The 19,214-nt window shown below is 41.1% G+C and overlaps 2 protein-coding genes across 5 annotated transcripts; both read right to left on the minus strand.

Moving 5' to 3' along the window:
- Window positions 1-729: 729 nt before the first annotated feature.
- znf687a (zinc finger protein 687a) lies at window positions 730-13,110 on the minus strand. Of its 4 annotated transcripts, none has more exons than XM_088998107.1 (12): window positions 13,081-13,110; window positions 10,599-12,196; window positions 9,356-9,605; window positions 7,890-8,056; window positions 7,634-7,818; window positions 5,385-5,561; window positions 5,150-5,312; window positions 4,857-5,078; window positions 4,163-4,272; window positions 3,174-3,267; window positions 2,482-3,034; window positions 730-2,088 (listed from the first exon to the last, which is right to left on the minus strand). In XM_088998107.1, exons 2-12 carry the CDS (start codon window positions 12,174-12,176, stop codon window positions 2,024-2,026), a joined length of 3,564 nt encoding a protein of 1,187 aa, XP_088854233.1. In that variant the 5' UTR covers window positions 12,177-12,196; window positions 13,081-13,110; the 3' UTR covers window positions 730-2,023. The 4 variants fall into 4 exon arrangements, with proteins under 4 accessions (XP_088854233.1, XP_088854232.1, XP_088854235.1 ...); XM_088998106.1 differs by having other exon boundaries at window positions 3,174-3,276; XM_088998109.1 differs by having other exon boundaries at window positions 730-3,034.
- Window positions 13,111-14,138: 1,028 nt separating this feature from the next.
- Window positions 14,139-18,916, minus strand: LOC148896772 (26S proteasome non-ATPase regulatory subunit 4-like). The gene is made up of 10 exons (XM_088998462.1): window positions 18,789-18,916; window positions 18,032-18,172; window positions 17,819-17,933; window positions 17,474-17,560; window positions 17,102-17,170; window positions 16,808-17,023; window positions 15,700-15,805; window positions 15,140-15,277; window positions 14,917-14,972; window positions 14,139-14,837 (listed from the first exon to the last, which is right to left on the minus strand). The coding sequence occupies exons 1-10, from the start codon at window positions 18,857-18,859 to the stop codon at window positions 14,667-14,669; spliced, it is 1,170 nt and encodes a 389-aa protein (XP_088854588.1). The 5' UTR covers window positions 18,860-18,916; the 3' UTR covers window positions 14,139-14,666.
- Between the last annotated feature and the right edge of the window lie 298 nt (window positions 18,917-19,214).

Here is a 19,214-nt window from a genome sequence, read left to right on the forward strand (position 1 = left end):
AAACATTGGCTGCTGGTATGTCACGTTTATTTCATTTTCTCCATAAACATTTGGGCGCAATTTGCTTCCCAAACAATTCCAGCACATTGCTGTAAGCGTCTCAAACAAATACATAAAAACAAGCTCTGCTGATGACCACCGAACGACTGACCGATTATACGATCCCCTGAACTCTTCTGCCGGAAGAAAGATACGCACGTACATGTCGCTATTTTAAACCAATTGGCATGAGATAGTGAACTTTTTTAAACATCCTAATCCACAAGTCAGGTTGTCTTTTTCAAAAGGCTTTGAGATGTCATTGCTTTTCAACTAAGGCGGAACACAAGTGGTAACTGATGGTAACTCAAATGGTACTAATTCAAATGAAGCTTCACAGGAACAGTGCGGTGATTCCCAAATAACGGTGTGACGACCTGGGAAATGATCACATTTTACAGGCTGAAAAAATTATAATGATAAAAATAAATAAAATATTTAAAAAAATGTGTCTTTGTTCATCTATCCATGATAGTGGCGTGTAGTGACAGGCTGAACCAGCTGTACTGCAAAAAGCAACCCTACATTCAGATGTTACAAAGGAAGGCCATATTTGTTATTCCGGTCATAATCATGATCAGTTATTTTGATTTGGGAGGAATGTCAGTTCCATTTAAATGTCATCGCTGGACAGCTCAGGGGCGATTGTGCTTTTTTTGCTAGCTATTAGTTACCTATTAGCTAGCTATCTTTCTATCTATGTGAGTTGCTTCAGAGTTGAGTTATTATCTGGTTTGCTATTTATTAGCTATATAGCTAGCTAGTTGGCTATCTATTGGCTATTAATTAGCTGGTTCGTTAACTTTCTATCGGACCTCAACCGCGCCCGTCTGGCAATTTTTTAGTGAGTGAAGTCTGCCGCGTGTGGCTGCCGCTGCTCACCCAGAAAAACTGATTCATGACTGTAAGGTGACCTTGAGAGTCTTGAAAGGCGCTTATAGATCAAATTATTATTATTATTATAGATAGTTAGCTGGCTGGTTGGCTATATATCCAGCTAGTTAGCTATCTATTAGCTAGCTAGCTGGTTGGCTGGGTATCTATTAGCTGTCTATTGGGTATCTAATAGCTAGCCGGCTCGCTTTCTATCTATTGGAGTTACTTCTGGGTTGAGTGAACGCTGGAGCGTGTGGCGGCCGCTGCTCGCCCACAGAAAAACTGATCCAGTGACTGTAAAGTGACCTTGAGGGTTTTGAAAGGCACTTATAAATCAAATGTATTATTATTATTATTATTATTATTATTATTATTATTATTATTATTATTATTATTATCTATTTCAGTTACTGAGTGAGTTGCTTGTTCTGTAGCCACAAAGGGACATAAGTCTTCTTGTGCCGGTCCCAAGCCTGGATAAATACAGAGGGTTGTGTCAGGAAGGGCATCCGACGTAAAAGCTTGGCCAAAACAAACCTGCGGATCAAACCTCTAAAGATGGAGGACACTGATTTGCTGTGGCGACCCCGTCAAGGGAAAAGCCAAAAGGAAAAGAAGAAGTTACTTCCGGGTTGAGTGAACGCTGGCGCGTGTGGCCGCCACTGCTCACCCACAGAAAAACTTATCCTGTGACTGTCAAGTGACCTTGAGAGTTTTGAAAGGCGCTTAGAAACTAAATTTATTATTATTATTATTTTGCGCATGTAATGGCCCATCACAGAGAGTAATTAGCCTACTTTGGTGGGTTAAAATGTTGTGCTTTTAGGCCTGTTTTTGATTGAGGAGGAATGTCGGTGCCATTTGACTGTCATCACTGGACATCTCTGGGGCGATTGTGCTTTTTTTTGCGCCTGTAATGGGCACACAGCCCCGCTTGAGGAGCCCGCGATGACATGAAAGGAGCGTTGATGGGTATGTGGAACTGTCGCGGCTTGGAATTGAAGCGGATTTGCGTGGCACGGGAGATGTGAGACAATTTCTTTTTGTCAATGGATGCTTCAGCTTTGTGTTTGCTTCCTACGTTTGGCTTGTAGCACACGTGCAGATTTCACCATGACGTCCTTGATCCACTGGTTAAAAGGACGCTTTGATCCTCTCCTGTTTCATCGAGAACTGTTTAATGCAACAAAGAGGGTGCAGAAAGTGCTTCAGATTGTCTGTGTCTTTTGTGTTGTGTCACATTATTTGCTATTTCGTTTTTTGTTGTTGTTTTGACTTCAAGATGGTGCCGCAAGAGTGGCTGCCTTTACAGCATGTCACGTATTTTGTTTTTCTACTTCTTCCTTTCCTTTTCTCTTACGTTCATCACTTGGGACTATTAAAGGCTTTCTGATTGTGATTCTTTGCTGATGTGAAATGTAAATTTCTCCACTGCCAGACTAATAAAGGCTAATCCAATCCAATCCAAAAATCCTCAACATAATAATAATAATAAGGCACGTAGTGACGTTCTACTCACAGCCTAGCTTGTTTTCCCCGTGTTTCTTGCATTGATAAAAGCCATACCGTGAGTTCGGAAGTGCGTGTTGAGATCCGCAGCCTTGTCAAAGTGTTTGCCGCACACTTTACAGTTCAGGGCGTCGTCGTCGTCTTCCTGGCCGTGAGTTTGCGAGGAGGGCGATGCGGGGCAACCGAGAGAATTCTCATCGGGCTTTTTGCCGCTAGCAGGAGACGATGACGCTCCCACGATCAGAGCTTGATGGTGATCGGTGAAGGCATCTCGGACCTTGTGGCTGATAAAAAGATGGCGCGCCAGCGACTTGGTGGAAGTGAAGCAGGCACCGCACTGAACGCATTGGTGCCCGCCGCCGTCCACCCCGACTCGATGCTGGCTTATGTGCGTCTGGAACGTGGCCTGGTCTTCCGTGGCGAAGCCGCAGGGAGCGCAGCGGAAACCAGATTCGGGAGGAGAATTGGAGGCCGGCGCAAGGGATGATCTTAACTTTTTTAAGGGAGAAGACTCTTCATTGCGTTCCATCTTGGCAGCCGCGCGGCGTCTATGACGAGTCAGCGAAGCGCCGTCGTGTTCCGAAGAGCTGTCAGCTTCGTCTGTGCCTCCCTGCTCAGAAGATGCCATTTTGACAAACTCTTTACTAACCTTATGTTTCATTGATTCACAAAGAGCCCAAGGCTGGGATGGGGAAAATGTGCGCTCATTTGATTTTTTTTAATGAAAGAGACAGATTGGTCAGGTTTACCTCCGGGTTCGTGGCTTCAGCTCGGTGTCGAATGTGGACGTGCTTGTCTAACATCGCTTGGCTGCTGAATGATTTCTTGCTGCCCGTACAGAACCTACAAACACTCAAAAAATGTTCAACGTCTTAATAGATTGGAGGTAAACAAAAACAAAATATATATTTCAATACCTGTAAAAATAAAGTACAGTGATACCTCAGTTTACGAACCCCTTGGCTTACGAACGTTTCAGTTTACGAACATTACATTTATGAAAATTTTACCTTGGCATACTATATTTTTCGGGACACACACGGAGCGCCACAATGAGTGATATGTCATTCGCGAACGAGCCTGTTCTCCTCACAAGAAAATGGCAGCCAACTGTTTTTGTCCTCTATTCCCCAGTTTCCTATGGGAAATTAATTTTTGGGATACACACTTTTCACCTTACGCAGTGTCTGGGAACCAATTAAGTTCGTAAACCAAGGTATCACTGTACTATATTTTCCGGTGTGTAAAGCGCACCAGTGTATAAGGCGCACCCACAAAGAATGGGTATTTTCAATTTTTTTTCCATCCGTAAGGCGCACCGGACTATAAGGCACCACTTCAATGAATGAAACAAAGTTTTCCAAATTAAATATATAAATATATAAAAGTTTTCCAAATATAAAGCACACCACATTGTAAAGCGCTACAGTAGAGGCAAGGGCTACGCACTAGTTCTTCTACAGGGGGAAATGAAGTCGTGGCATATAAAAATTTTGAGGAAAAAGAGGCAAATTAAACCTCAAATTTGAGCTTTGAATTACCGTATTTTCTGCACAGCAAGGCGCACTAGATTATAAGGCCCAGATTCATCTTTTGAAGAAAATGAAGGCTTTTGGATATACCTTATACATGGGAAAATACAGTACTTTTGCCACATGCATTTTTTTCGAACCTCCAGGAAAGCCCTGACATAAATGATAGCTTCTATGTGTCCTGCGTTAAGCACAGCGTGACTCACTGGCAGTGGAAGCGACTTGAAACCTTGTGTTTGTCGCGGACGTGGCGTCTCAGGCTGGATGCGGACGAGAAGGAGCTTTCGCATTTGGTACAAGGAAAGTTCTTTAAGATCTAAAAGCGCACACACACAAAAGTGACATGAACAACAACTCAAACTGGAATCCACTTTTAGATGATTTTCTCTGTCTCACTTTCTTTGTTTCTCTCTCTTTTTTCCTCTCTCTTTGTGTGTGTGTGTCTGTCTCCCCTTCTCTTTGTCTGTTCTCTCTTCTTTCTGTCTCTTTCTCACCTTTTCTGTCTCTCTCTTTCTCCCTCTCTACTTCTCCCTCTGTGTCTCTCCCCCTTTTTCTCTCTCTTTCTCCTTCTTTCTTTTTCTCCCTCTTGCTCTCTCGCTCCATCTTTCGTTCTCTCCTCTTTTTTTCTCTCTCCTCTCATTCTTCCTCTCTCTCGCTCTTTTTTCTCTCTTTCTCTCACTTTCCTCTCTCTCCTCTTTCTCTCTCTTTGTCTCTTTCTCCCCTCTCTCCTCTATCGCTTTCCTTTCTTTCTCTCTCTCTCTCTCCTCTCCTCTCTGTCTCTGTTTCTCCCTACCTCTCTCTTTATTTCGCTCTTTGTCTCTCCCCCATATCTTTCTCTGTCTCTCTCTCTCCATATCTCCATCCATATCTCTCACTAGCTCACTCGCTCAGCTTTACAACCTTGCCATGTTGTTTCGCCATATGGCTAATGAACTCTTCAGAGTCACTGTAGCCTTCATGGCAGTGAACGCACTTCCACCCCGGGGTAGTGACGGTGGTCTCTGCGTGCATTTCCTTGTCGCCGTCTTCCCCGTCTGAACTTTCTAGCTTGATCGCAGGCTGAGGGCACAAAGTAGCAGCAGCCGGGGCGGAGCTTAATTCTGCCGTGGATGAATTGTGGCTCTGAAGAATAAGAAAAATGAAATCAGAGTCAACAAGTGAGCAGTGATGAATATGTCCGATAATAAGCTCACCTTGAAATGTTCCATGAGTACACTTCTCTGAGGATACATCTTGGTGCATCCTGGACATTTATAAAGGTGAACTTTTTGAGTGGCTAAATGTGTATCGAAATGGACGTACAGCATTGACTTGTGCGTGAAAACTGTATCGCACATCACGCATTTGTAGATCAACCTGTGAGAAATGATAAATATCGTGTTGTTAGAGGCGGAATGGTAACGTTTAATCTGTCTGCGTGCGTCATACATGGCCTGGCCTTCAGTTAACGCGGGATGCTGGGTGCTAATGTGGCTTTGGACACTGGGTGCCGATTTGAAGGCCATAGGACAGCTGGGGCACTTGTGGAAAATGTCACAGTGGGCTTGTTGTATGTGCGCCTTGACAGAATTCAGCCCTCCAAAAACCACCAGACAACTGGAGCATCTGTCCAGACAAAAAAAAAAGAGCGCTCAAATCAAAGGATGACTCAAAGTCAAGGTCAAACAATAATGCCGGTGGATAGTGGAAAATATCTCCCTCTTCCTTGCTCAGCAGCCAGAGGTCAGAGTGTTCGATTTATAAAAAGCAGGCTGAGGCTTCACCCATAAAAACACCGTATGAGCATGTTAGGGTGAGTTTAGTTTAATTTTAGTTCTACATCTACTCTGCCAGCTTCTCTATTGGAGGCGCTTGTGCCATGGCCCAGCAATGCCGTTCAAAGATAGATACAATATTTATTTAAACTAAGTCGGACCACTAAGCAACCTTACATGCTGCACACTGCTAAGTTCAGTGTGAAACGATCTTTTAGGAAAACGACTTTGAAATGTTTTGGGATCATTGTGGAAATAAAAATAATAATACATTTAATTTCAAGCGCCTATCAAAACACCCAAGGACACTTTACAATAAAAACAAAGCACACAACAATAAAACCATAAGTAAAATGATAAATAATAAAATAGCAGATTGAACTAGACATTGAAAGCAATTTTAAACAGATGGGTTTGGAGGTGGGACTTGAAAATAGGGAGGGAGTCAATATTACGGATGTTGGGTGGAAGTGAATTCCAGAGTTTGGGAGCAGAGCGGCTGAAAGCTCTGCATCCCATCGTGGTGAGACGGGCTGAGGGCACATAGAGGTGAAGGGAGGATGAGGATCTGCGGGAACGAGACGGAACGGAGATTTGATATTTTTGGGTGAGGGACATCAATTGTTCCATTTTTTTTCACTTCTGTACATAACGAAGACTATGGTCTGATGATATACCCAAGGATCCATCTGGGAAATGTAAAAAGGGGGCCTTGTGTCAGAAAAGGGGGCCAAATTAAAAAAATGCTGAGGCCTGATTGAACTGAATTGCCAAGTATACAAAACTGATCGAAATAAACCAAAACACATTCATTGAAGCATGTTATTTCTAAATTGCAAATGAAAAAAAATGAGTAAAATCTAAGTTTCTAATATATAAACAATTTTAATTCAAATCAATTTTCTTGAGTGACTACACAATCAATTCTGTGATATTTTGATTTTCAACAGTATAACAGGGAAGACAAAGAGAACAGACTTAGCACAATATTTTTATACTAATAATTTTATATCTTGACCACTCCCCAACTTACGAACGAGATACGTTCTGAACGGTTGTTCGCAAGTTGAATTTGTTCATATGTTGCTTCAGTGGTATATTTTGTATGGAATTAATGTTCAAGGCCTTTATAAGTATGTTCAAGGTTTATATAAATATGTTTAAGGCTTGTATAAGTAACTTGTATTGGTTAGTCCTGAAAAATAAACTTTTAATAAAATACATGCTGAACAAAGATATGTACATGCACAACTGGAGAAAATACTATATATGCGACTACAAAAATGTTCGTATGTACCGTTGTTCGTAACTCAAATGTTTGTAAGTAGGGGAGTGTCTCTGCTCTGAAATCATTCTCATTATCAACTAAATTCGAATCATGAACAGCATTTTGCTGCAATGAATTGTCACTTCCCTCTGCAGACCTATTCGATTGTTTCTTAAAAAATGAAAATATGCTTGTTTGCTGCCTGTTTTTAATGTCTTTTAGAGTTTTATTCCCGTTCTCACGCTGCATACTGGAACCATCCGCCATGTAAACACTGCAATGCACCATGGGTAAATGCCTCTTCGATTATGTCTTTCGCAATTTCCGGCAGATCGCTGAAAAAGCATAAGATATCTTCTACCACGACTGTGTAACGCACTGAAAGAAATGCAGGGTGATTATGGCTCAATATCGGTAAGGCAAGATGGCAGACCATGAAAGTTAAAACCTTTGAAGGAAAACAAACAGTTTTCAATTGCTGTTTCACTAAATTTGTTTCTTTCGCTATTTTAACTGAAGTATGTCATATGTGGCACGGATCATGTAGCAATATGCACTAATCTTAGTAGACTTGAGTCGGTGCTGGCGCAGTGGAGTTCCAAAGTTGCGCCAGTGACTGGCAAAATGCATCAATGGCGCATGGGCTGATGACATACCTGTACCCGATGCATCGGGAAAAGTGCAAACAAACGTGTTCCAAATGTGACTGAAAAACTTCGTGCTTGGAGGTGCCGCCGCATTCGGGACAGACGCACGGTGGACTGCCTTGATGGATGCGCTGATGAGCTGCCGCGCTGCAGGTGTTGAGCAGCAACATCGGAGGGGAGCATTCTGTGCATTGCTGGAAAGGAAGAAAAAAAAGTAGTTAGAGGTAGAATTTGAGAGCAAACAAAATGTAGACAAATAACTCACTGTGGTTTCAGGTTGTTTGATTTCTTGGAAATGTTGGATCACCTCCTTTTTGCTGCTGAATTGAGTCTGACATTCTGGACATTTATGACCAATGTGCTGCAATGCGTCGGATTTCTTGTTCGCAGACGCTTGCTGTGGTTTCCCTTTGACCTGGAACGTGGAGTGCCCTAAAACATTTGATGTAAGGGTACCTGTCATTTTAAATATAACGCATTATAATGGTCAACATGCTAAATTTTACAATCCATTATTCCCTCAGGAAATCGTGGAAAGTGAATTCATGGTTTCTTAGGTCAAGTTGTTGCCATTAGAAAACTATTGTACAGTATCATACCTGTCAACCAGCTGTATTTTGCCATATTCTGTACGATTTTTGCACATTTTTAGATGTGTACGGCATACAAGTAAGTTTGTACGGGAAACACAAAAATTATTAAATACGTATCGCTACTCATAAAAAGCAAAGTCGACCATTGAGAAAACAAGTCTGTACGAAAAGTTTTGAGACGAAGCAAAAGTTCAGAGAAGACAAATTCCCGTCAAGTGGCATTTAATTTTGCAATCAGTTAAATTAAACATTTTACCGTGTTTTTTTCCCACCGTAATACGTATTATTCATATTTTTATAAATATTATACATTGTAAGAAATACATAAATCCCCTTAGAAACCAGCTTGTCAAGTGTTCCGATTGACCACTGTTAAAAAAGTGGAAACATATATACAGTAAAGTCTCGTTATATCGATATCGGATATATCGATAGTCCCGGTTATATCGATACTATTTCTATGCACGCACGGAGAAAATTACATGCAAACAGGGTCGGATATATCGATAGTCCCTGTTATATCGATATTTTTCGGACTCCCTTGAATATCGATATAACGAGACTTTACTGTGTATATATATATATATATATATATATATATATATATATCTCACATATCCTATGAATAGTGTGACTTAGAGTATATATGCCTGCCTCACAGCAATGCAGAGAGCAAAAGAGCATATTCACTTGTTAGTTTATTATTTGGAGTCAAAAATGAATTATGATGGGGAATGCTATCAACTGAAACCATCAAATGAATTGTCGTCCACAGCAAAAAAAGCCACAATGATCTACAACAAAGAACATACTTGATTATTGCTAGAAATATGTTGTAACTTGTTAAAAGTATTAATATCTACATGTGACATTTTGTTAATAAAATTGTGCAATGGAATATTACACACGCGTATGTTTTTTTTTCTTCTCAGTAATGAAAAATTGAGCCGTTACTAAGGTCACAGTATCTCGCGGGTAGACAGGTATGCAGTGGGTTCATTTTTATTTAAATAAAATACCCCTACACCCCCCCCCCCCCCCCCCAAAAAAAAAAAAGTCTGAGGATTATTTGTGGTTCTGGCACAATATCAAAAGCAAACATATTCCAGACAACAAACTGTACAGAAAAGCTACTGACCACCGAGTTCAATCTGGGTTATCATCTGCTCCAAGGACACGGGTTTCATGACAAGGTGAGAGCACTGCATGATCAGGCCTCGCTCTTTATGCTCCCGGGCGTGTAAAAGAAGGCTGCACTTGTTGTAGAAGGCCAGCCGCTTGGCGCAATGGTTGCAAGTCACCTCGATGCGTAGCGAACGCCGGTTGTAGTGACGGGCCAGACTCTGCTCCAGGGCGAAAACGTCGCCACACTCCAAACAGCGGTAACCCTGTAAAGCACAGGTGTCAAAGTCACGGCCCCGGGGGCCGAATCTGGCCCGCCACATCATTTCATTCGGCCCGCAAAAGCAAATGAAACTTGTGAAATTCTATGATGCTTGCTGAAGTCAAACCAAAATTTCAAATTGTCGTATGTAAACCACGATAACAGTCATTATGTTTTACTTTAGATTTTAAAATGACATATTCAATCATTTGTTGGCCGCTCTAAATGTAGTATGAGGCAAATTCCCGAGAAGAAACCGTAACCACAGTGTGGCCTGTGGCAAAAAAAAACTCCTTATAGGTTGAAGACTGGCCAGCGTGAGTTTAATTAAATCCAGTGGTTAACAAGTGGTTATCTATCTATCTATCTATCTATCTATCTATCTATCTATCTATCTATCTATCTATCTATCTATCTATCTATCTATCTATCTATCTATCTATCTATCTATCTATCGATCTATCTATCTATCTATCTATCTATCTATCTATCTATCTATCTATCTATCATCCATCCATCTATTGTTTATCTGTCTATCATTGTCTATCTGTCTATCATTGTTTGTCTGTCTATCATTGTCTACCTGTCTATCATTGTTTGTCTGTCTGTCTATCAGTGTCTACCATTGTCTATAATAATAATAATAATAATAATAATAATAATAATAATAATAATAATAATAATATACATTTAATCACTAAGCGCCTTTCAAAACTCTCAAGGACACTTTACAGTCACAGGATAAGATTTTTTTTTTTTGTGTGGGTGAGCAGCGGCAGCCATTCGCGCCGGCGTTCACTCTACCCGGAAGTAACATAGCAGCAATGTTATGAAAGGAAGAGGAAAGGAAAGAAAGTAGGAAAAACAAAATACAGGAGCTGCTGGAAAGGCAGCCACTCTCGCGGTCTATCTGTCTATCATTGTCTATCAATCTACCTATCCATCCATCTATCCATCTACACTGTTGTCGCCAAGCTATGGATTTTGTGAGACTTACCTGAGCAGGCAAAGGAAGGCCCCACTCAGGAGGAGGCGGGGAGCTCAGGTCAGGTTTGTAGCTGGGCAGCAGGTTCTTGTTGGTGAGAATCTTATTAAAGATTTCCACCAGGTTGGTCTGGCTTTTGGATACGATGGTCCCGCCGCTGGTGACGATGGAGGCAGGTCGGCTACTACACTGCGGGGAAGTCTGCAGAGTCTTCTGACCCAGGCAGTGCAGGTTAATGCCAGCGGATGCAGACGTTGAGTCAGTCATGGCGGGAAGAGGTGTCATTTTGGCGACATTGACAACCATGGCGGAGGGTTTAGGTTTGACGCGCACAGAACGTTTTTCTTTGACTGTCAGTTTCAGATGAGACTGCTGGGAACCTCCCTTCTTCGATGTCGGATTATACGGCTTTGGTGTCAGTTTGGAAGAATCCACGCCTTTAAAATTAGCTTTTGGACCCCTTTTAAGCGTCGTCTTTATTAAGCTTCCTGTGGGCACTTTAATTTTAACTTTGAGGGGCAGCAATTCTGATGGTTCTGTTTTTGGAGATACAGTGTCAAAAAATGACTCTTCATTTACAATTTGATCATCTCTTGCGGTCCTTTTGGTGTCATGAGTTCTGTCCTCTTGGTTAGGTTCGCTGTCCATAAGCTCCTTGTGGTTGTCCAACTCAGGGGTCGTACTGGGGAACGGAAGCCCAGTTTCGCTAGGCGGTGGACTCTCAGGTGAGTCCCTCTCATCAATCACATGCTCTGGATATTTCTCGTCTTGTACAGGTGCCAAATGACAGTTGTGAGGGCCCGCTGACAGTTGTGGCGATGCGAGGGAAATAGATTTCTCTTCATGCTTCGTCAACGCTTCAAGGGTGGCCTCAGGGGAGACGCACAACTCAGGTTGATGTCTGACGCTGTGTTTCAATTTCGGAGGCGACGGCATGACAAATTCTGGGCTTTCGTGGATCACGAGTGGGCTTCCCAAATCTGGTTCAGAGTCATCCTCATCCAAGTGAGAGGCTGTATTTTTGCAAATGCTCCCATTGTGAGATAAAGGGGATGGCGGTGCATGAGGGAGGAGGTGCTCTTGAGGCAGGCCAGAATGTGGAGAGGAAAGAACAGGCAATTGAGTGGACTCCAGCTGCGGTTGAGGCTTCAAAGCGGTCACATCCTCAATCAAGTTCTTGACCGAGTCGACCTCCATCGCATTCTCTTCTTCGTCATCGGTCAACTTCAGGGGCGAATGATGTTGCCATGGTCCTGCGTTGGATCCTTCTTGGTCATTCGCGGCAGACCCATTAAATATGTGTGCAGTTTGGGCTGCAGTGAGATTTATCTTAACACAAGAGTCTAAAGGAGTGATTGAAGTCTTGTCTTTTTTTCCAACATCATCTTCACAAGGTCGCACAGTGTTCATCACGATAACACTGACAGGAGGAGGGTCAGTGTGTGAGGCAAGAGAGGCTGGGTGGGATGAATTTCTTCGGTCATTGGTCGACACATCGTCCCCTTCTGGACTCGACTGGATAGCATCAATATCGGGAATATCAAACGCTGCAAGCAAATCATCAAAGTCTGGGGTCTTCACGTCCCCCATTGCCGCGTTCAGCTTAAAACCTACCAAAGCAAAACAAGAGTTATGCAAAAGTCAACTGTGAAAGAGCTTTGTTAAATTTCCATACACGTCATAGTATGTATGTCATGAATATCATAACCGCCTATATCGAAGTTAATTTACTGTGGCGGCAGTCGAAATGTGCATAAAGCAGACTTCACGCCAGTTACCTTCTAACCTCTGGCAAACATTGAGTCCTTGTGTATGTATCAATCGTATGCAGTTTTAATCAGTCATTATTATCATGTCTAGTTTAACACTTCAAAAGTGAACACCATTTTCCTTTATTCAACACTCACTGGAAAATCCTTTTAAGTCGTGTCAACTCTGAAAATGAAAACATTGCATCTGTCGATACACACTTTAAAGTACCTGTACAAAAGAATGGCATTACAATCAACATGGTTTCACTCTACTTTTGTCAATAAGCTTCGTGACATCAATAATGCATTTTGGGATATTTTCCTTGTAGTAAAATACAAAACAGTAACCTTTTGACCCATGGCGGATATAAGGGGTAACAAAACATACTGTCACCAATGCAGTTGGCGACACAGAACATTATGTTGTGTGTTGTGAGTTTCAATGTTGAAACTGGTAGTTATCAGTTTTAATAAAACTAGTAATTTATAACGGAGTTGATGAGAGATGCGTTCGGCTTCAAGTGATGATTCAACAAGTGGTAGCTTCGCCTCAATGCTAAACTTTAGCACGTCACGGCTAGCTGGCCACGCTAACATCGGTCCTATAAAAGTCGAAAAACACGTTTTGAGCGAGACAAATATGTATTGTATCGACGTGTTTGGTTTAATTATGTTGTGTATGACTTATTTGATCGTATAATTCGTACAAAATCCACATGGACAAAATCCACACAGTTGCCTACCATTGAGCAAAGTCAATCCTTACTTTCCACGTTGTCGCTCAAATAATACGTCATCACATCGCGCGACTGAAATTATCGAACTCGTGCATTTTGGTCAATTTTTAACTTAAAGGACAACCGACATCACTTTTTTTGTTTCCAAACTGACATCAGAAAAACGTTTTATAGCATTAAAATACCCAAAACACGCAGTATGATATTTTAGTCAAATGCAAAACACCAATAAAAATGACTTAAAGTGTCCAAAATCTACAAAAAATTAACCCGGAAGTGTCCAGTTTCAGAAGGTCCCGCCCCCTTGTTCGTGGTGTCACCCCAAGACCTCTTGCCTTGCTGGAGAATCAAAACAATGGCTTCGGATTCTGAGAATATGATTTGTTGTTACTCATCTAGTTATGAATATGATTCAAATAGTTCTGAAGAGGAAAGCATACATGTTTGCAATCAATTAAATAATTTATTTTGAGGCAATAGGTGGCGGGGAAATGTATCACCAAAAAAGAGGCAGAAAATGGCGACAAAGCTCCGTGTATGGAATTAATCAGCCCGTTTCCACAGGCTGATTAATTCCTTACACGGAACTCTGTCGCCCTCTTCTGCCTCTTTTTGGTGCAACATGAAGTTTTCAGACCAAACAAGTACAGCAAAATGCATTGACGCGATGGAAGGACTGCTACAATGCGTCCTTTTTTCGGTCAGGGGTGTTCCTTCAGTGACTAGGGTGAGGACTCGTCACCAACTCAAAAACAAGACTTCCAGAATATTCAGCGCGAGTCTTAAAACGTAAAATATAGCTATATGCGGTGGAATATTTGTAAAATACGCTCAGTAGAAGTCATTTGAAGCCATTTTAAAAATTAGGGACACAACTTGTCCGGAGACGTCGGTTGTCCTTTAAATATACACTTGAGTGTAGTCGTGTTCGTAGCTTTTCTAGATTAAACTATTGAAATTTATCAGCTATTTGCTGATTATATAGTGGTGGGAAGCATCAAATGTTTTATTATTGTACTTTAGATTTTTCGACAGATTCTACGAATAAATTGTCTCAACTCCGCTTGAGGATAGCATTAAATTTATTAACCTTTTTTCCGCCTTATGTTTGAAACAGACAGCTGTGGGCTCTATACTTTGTCAAAGCAGGCCGTTACTATGGCAAGGCCACAAACGTTTGACATACAGTACATTGCAAATCAGTTTGAACTTGTTAAAAAAATAATTTTTGTCATTGCTGATCCAGCTTCAGATATGCGTCATGTAAACAACGTACCCATACTTCAGTTTCCGATCTGCACAATCTGAACAACATATCTTCAACGGAATTGTAGATATGCAAACAAGTTACAGATTATACAACGTGTCATTTTGGGTTGTGTAAATTTATTAAGCATTTGAATTGAGATGTATTCACAAAAGATTTAAACAAATTGGTTTGAAATCTGGGTGGAGAAAAGGAGGGGTAAGAATTTACGGAACCGTAAGGTAAAAAGTCATTGAGACAGCAACATGAAAATGGTCTAACAAAAGCAAAACATGATCACAGTGGTGTGAACGGATACTATAAACTCCTCCCTTGATGTGCTTTATCATTTCTTTTTCTCCTCATCCTTTTTGGAATCGGGTTTAGGACCAGTCTGCGATGCCAGGGAGCCCATAGCGTTACGGATGGCCTCATTGTTCGGGTCAACGCCTGGAAGGTTCTCCAGGACGCTCTGAAGGAACTCTGGATCCTGCATTACGTCATAGTCTTCTTCATCCTGAAGGCAGATGAGATAGCAGGAGTGGGTTTTTTTTATGAAATGCAACACAACATTTTTTAAAAGAGGAAAAAAATACCTTGGTCTCAGCTGAGTCCATGTCAGCACCAGTGTCCATATCCTCTGCACCAAACTCTACAACCAAATACAAATATGCTGACTGTGGATAAAATTTAGATACATTTCAATACAACCGATGTTGAATGGCTCCTGATTAATTTTACAGCAGAGGTTCTTATCCCAGCTTCGATGATCTTAGTTAAATGTCTGAAAATGATATATGAAGATTTGGAAGTGTTCACCTGCTGCTGATCCTTGCATGGACATCTGTAGAGCATACGCTATCTGCTCGTCCTCTGTCATGCGGCTGAAATCTGGCAACACGGGTACTGCTGAGTCAGTACTTGGAACTGACATCTTTAACAGGGCATCATCGGATTCTATGACAGAAAGAAGACACTTGAATATAAAACATTTGAGTCTGGTTCGCTTTACATTAGAGGCAAAATATTACTCGTGTACAGCTTCTTCCCCCAAGCCATTAACTCTTTGAACTCTTTCAACAGTAGCCAAAATGGAACTGTATAGTGCCACTTAGCAGTTTTTTTTGACAACGATACTAGTGCAGCGTGTTCTACCGGAAACAAATTCCTTGTGTGTTCTACATACTTGGCAATAAAGATGATTCTGATTCTGATTCTGATCAAAAGAAGATTGGTGGGCTTAACTTTCAAGTTTAAAACAAGCTCATAGCGCCACGGGCAAAGGGAATTTCAATTAAATATTCTAACACTGAACACTCTAATCAAATTCAAGCCCCCCCCCAATCCCCCACCTCGAGTTTCTGGATTTTATATTTTACCGTCAATGGGAGAGGGAATGCCTCCTTCAGCAGCAGATGTCACAGTGGCTCTGCGAGCTTCATCCTCTTGTCTTTGTCTTTGCTCCTCCATCGACACCCTGAGAGCCTATGAGACCAAAATGATAAACCGGGGGTGACTTTAAATCAATTCAGTGGGATTTCTGATATTGTCATGCATTTTGAATCGGGAGTAAAATATCTTAACTCATTCAGTGCCAAACAATGTGCAAAAATGTGTCCATTCCAGTGCTGGGCTTTTTGTCATTTTCACACTCAATTTGCAGGACCAACAGAATATTGAGTTTTAGGACTACATAAACATTCAATGCAGCATAAGAAACCCTACACTCTCTTCTTTCATGAGAAAAAAACGAGTTGCCATATTTTCCGGTGTATAAGGCACACCGGAGTCCAATGAATAGTGTATTATCAAACTTTTTCCATACATAAGGCGCCCCGGACTATGAAGCGCACCCCCAATGAATGAAAATAGTTTTTTAAAATATATTATACAAATATATAAAAGTTTTCCAAATATAAGGCACACCACATTATAAGGTGCTACAGTAGAGGCTGCGGTTACGCACTCCTTCTACAGGGGAAAAATGGAGTCGGTGGCTGCTGACAGTCCTTGGAAGACCTGTTGTGGCTCAATCTTACTTCACATATAAGGTGTGCCTGCGTATAAGGCGCAGGGTTATTTTTTTGAAGAAAATCAAGGCTTTTGGGTGCGCCTTATAAACTGGAAAATACGGTAATTCCTAAATTATATGGGTCTTGAGTTATCTGAGCTTGAAATGGGGGCAGCTGTACAAAATACAATATATACACATTGATTTATATAGCGCTGAACTGTAACAAAGCGCTAACGTGGACAAAAGGCAAATGCTGCCTCCTCATGGAAGGGAAAAACATTTCCAGAGGTCTGACCTACGCTTTATTGGCACCCCTGCAATAAAAACCAAAACCCAAACAAAATCGTCAATGGCGGTCCATGTCACACTTTTCAATTCCTGAATAAATTCGGGAATGGTAGCGAATGAGTTTGGCGAAACTCGCCAAAATCAGACCGCAAATTGCCAAAAACGCATTTGTGCTGATCTCTTACCAGGGCCAGCTCTGGGTCTGCACTGGGATCCACTCCAAATTCAAAGTCACTGGCACCCAAACCCAGCGCGGCACCGCCTTCTCCGGCGAGGATGGGCGAAGATAACAGAGCGTCCGCCAGACTGGGTCCTGGAGGCACCGTGACCAGATGGGAGCCACTGCCCTCTTTCCCATTCAGAGTGTTAATGAAGGTCGTCAGCTTCTCTGTGTTCATTTCCTGTCAAGAAGAATCACGGTGAGCTTGGTTGGTATCACAAACGGGGTCAACGTTTGACGGCAATAAGTTTGTAAATACCTCTTCTCCAAAGTTGATGATGTCCACGTTCACTTTTTCTTTCTTCAGGCGTTTTGCCATTTTGACCAGCTTGGAGGGGAAAAAAAAACTCAGCTTGTTATTTAGAGCATGAAGCCAAACAGAACATATCAAGACATAAGGACTGCTGTATTTGAACTTTTATCAATATAAAAAAATAATTATTTATTTAGAAAAGGATACAACAGAAAAGTTACACATTAATATAATGTTTAATGTAATAGATGGGGAGGGGGAACTCTTGGGATTGCAAAAACAGTCATTGAACAAAATACATTCCCCTGTTATGCTGCATTGTGGTGATTTCTATTTGGAGTTGGAAAAGAAAGCAACTGAATAAAGAAAACAGCTCACCTCTTTCTCATTATCTTCTACCGGGCTGCCAACGAAGGCAATGATACGCATCTTGTGGTTTTTGCCCTGTCTGTGTTTTAATGCCAACTGCAATGATAAGAACCAAAATATTAAGATCGCAAAGAAAAAATTAGCTGCATTAGCTGACAGATTGATTATTTCTATGGCATACGGGAAATAAACGTAATGTGACTTTTGTCAGTTCGGATTGCTGTTAGTTGTTTTTCAGAGGATGAAGAATATATGCCCATCAGTACTCTTAGATACGCATGCTGCCCACGGGAACCAATTGGCAGAGCAGTGTTTATATACCACTAGGTGAATGCTACAAAATGAAAAACTCACATGTGCTACTCTGATACCAGTACAGAAGCTGATGTTTCCACGAGGCTGCACGGCATGCAGTTTTGACAATATCCTTCCTGTGTCTGGAGTCAGTGTTGTCAGTACTTCACAATTACTGCGCAAGACACAATCACCAAACACTTGTTTCATTGGTACTGTCATCAGTTTGAAATAAAAAAAAAACATATTCAGTGAACTGAAATGTTGCTTTACTTTGCCATTGTGATGAGGCCAACGTTGTTTTCCGGGTTGCTGCGAGTCTTGGAGTGACAAACGATATTAACTGCATCTTGTTGAGCTTGCAGTCTGGTGGGTAGAAAATCTCCATTGCGCATGTATTCACTGTTGTCCACACTGCAAGCAAACAAAGGGGGACATGCACATGAACATTTTAATTCATGATTAATTTTCACCATTTCTTTTTCATATTTATTTGGTATTTGAATGTGCCGAAACTACTGTATATGATACAAAATAGTAAATTAATATCAATGCATTAACTATATCGATTATTTATGGTCTGGCTATGAGAATGGTGTTTATAACTGAGATAACAGATGCTCTAAAATTAATCTGGTGACAACAGACGCTTTGACAATGGAACTACAATCTCCCTCGTAGCTAATACTAGCGTTTTGAAATTCTCTTTTTGTTGCACAAACTCAAATAAATACGAAAAACAAAGTCTCACGGTTATCCTAAATAAATAAATACGAAGGTTGCCATCGCTAATTACATAAAATACAAAGCCAATCACAGAAATGACAGCACATCTTTGTCATCTTGCTATGCTTCCGTTAGCATTGGAAGAGTGACTCAGGAAAAAAAGTCCAACATATAATGCGTCTCAAGCGAACACGTTTAGTATTGAAATAAGACTGAAACAGGTTTAATAAAATACCAAATATCGTTTTATCGTTTCATAAAACATTCATAATCGTTCAATTCAAACTCGTTTTGCCATCCTTACCAAACCATAGTACTTTCCAGCACCATCTTGAAGTCGGCCGCTGTAAAAAAAAAAAAAACGTTGTGGTGCATGGTGGGTAATGTAGTTTTTAAGTTTCAGCCATATGCCGGTTGGTAGCGACAAAATCATTACTTTTGATGAGACATCCCAAACGGCAGTTTTGAAATCTGTTCAAAATAAATTCGCCACAGCGAATCAGTGTCCTCCATCTAACCCGGTTTTGTACATCCTCTTTTCTCAAAATAAATTACAACAAAAATCGACCCTTGTTTTTTTGATCCTCTCCTCTTTCATCTAGAACTGTTTCATGTAACAAAGAGGATACAGAAAGTGCTTAAGATGCATGCTGTACTATCATCCTGAACTCTATTTTTTGTTCTGTCTCGTTTTTTTCTGCAAGACCTCACTTTCAACCCTTTTTGTTGT

This window comes from Hippocampus bargibanti, linkage group LG06, assembly GCF_051943395.1.
Source record: "Hippocampus bargibanti isolate YZ-2025 linkage group LG06, ASM5194339v1, whole genome shotgun sequence".
NCBI lineage: Eukaryota > Metazoa > Chordata > Actinopteri > Syngnathiformes > Syngnathidae > Hippocampus > Hippocampus bargibanti.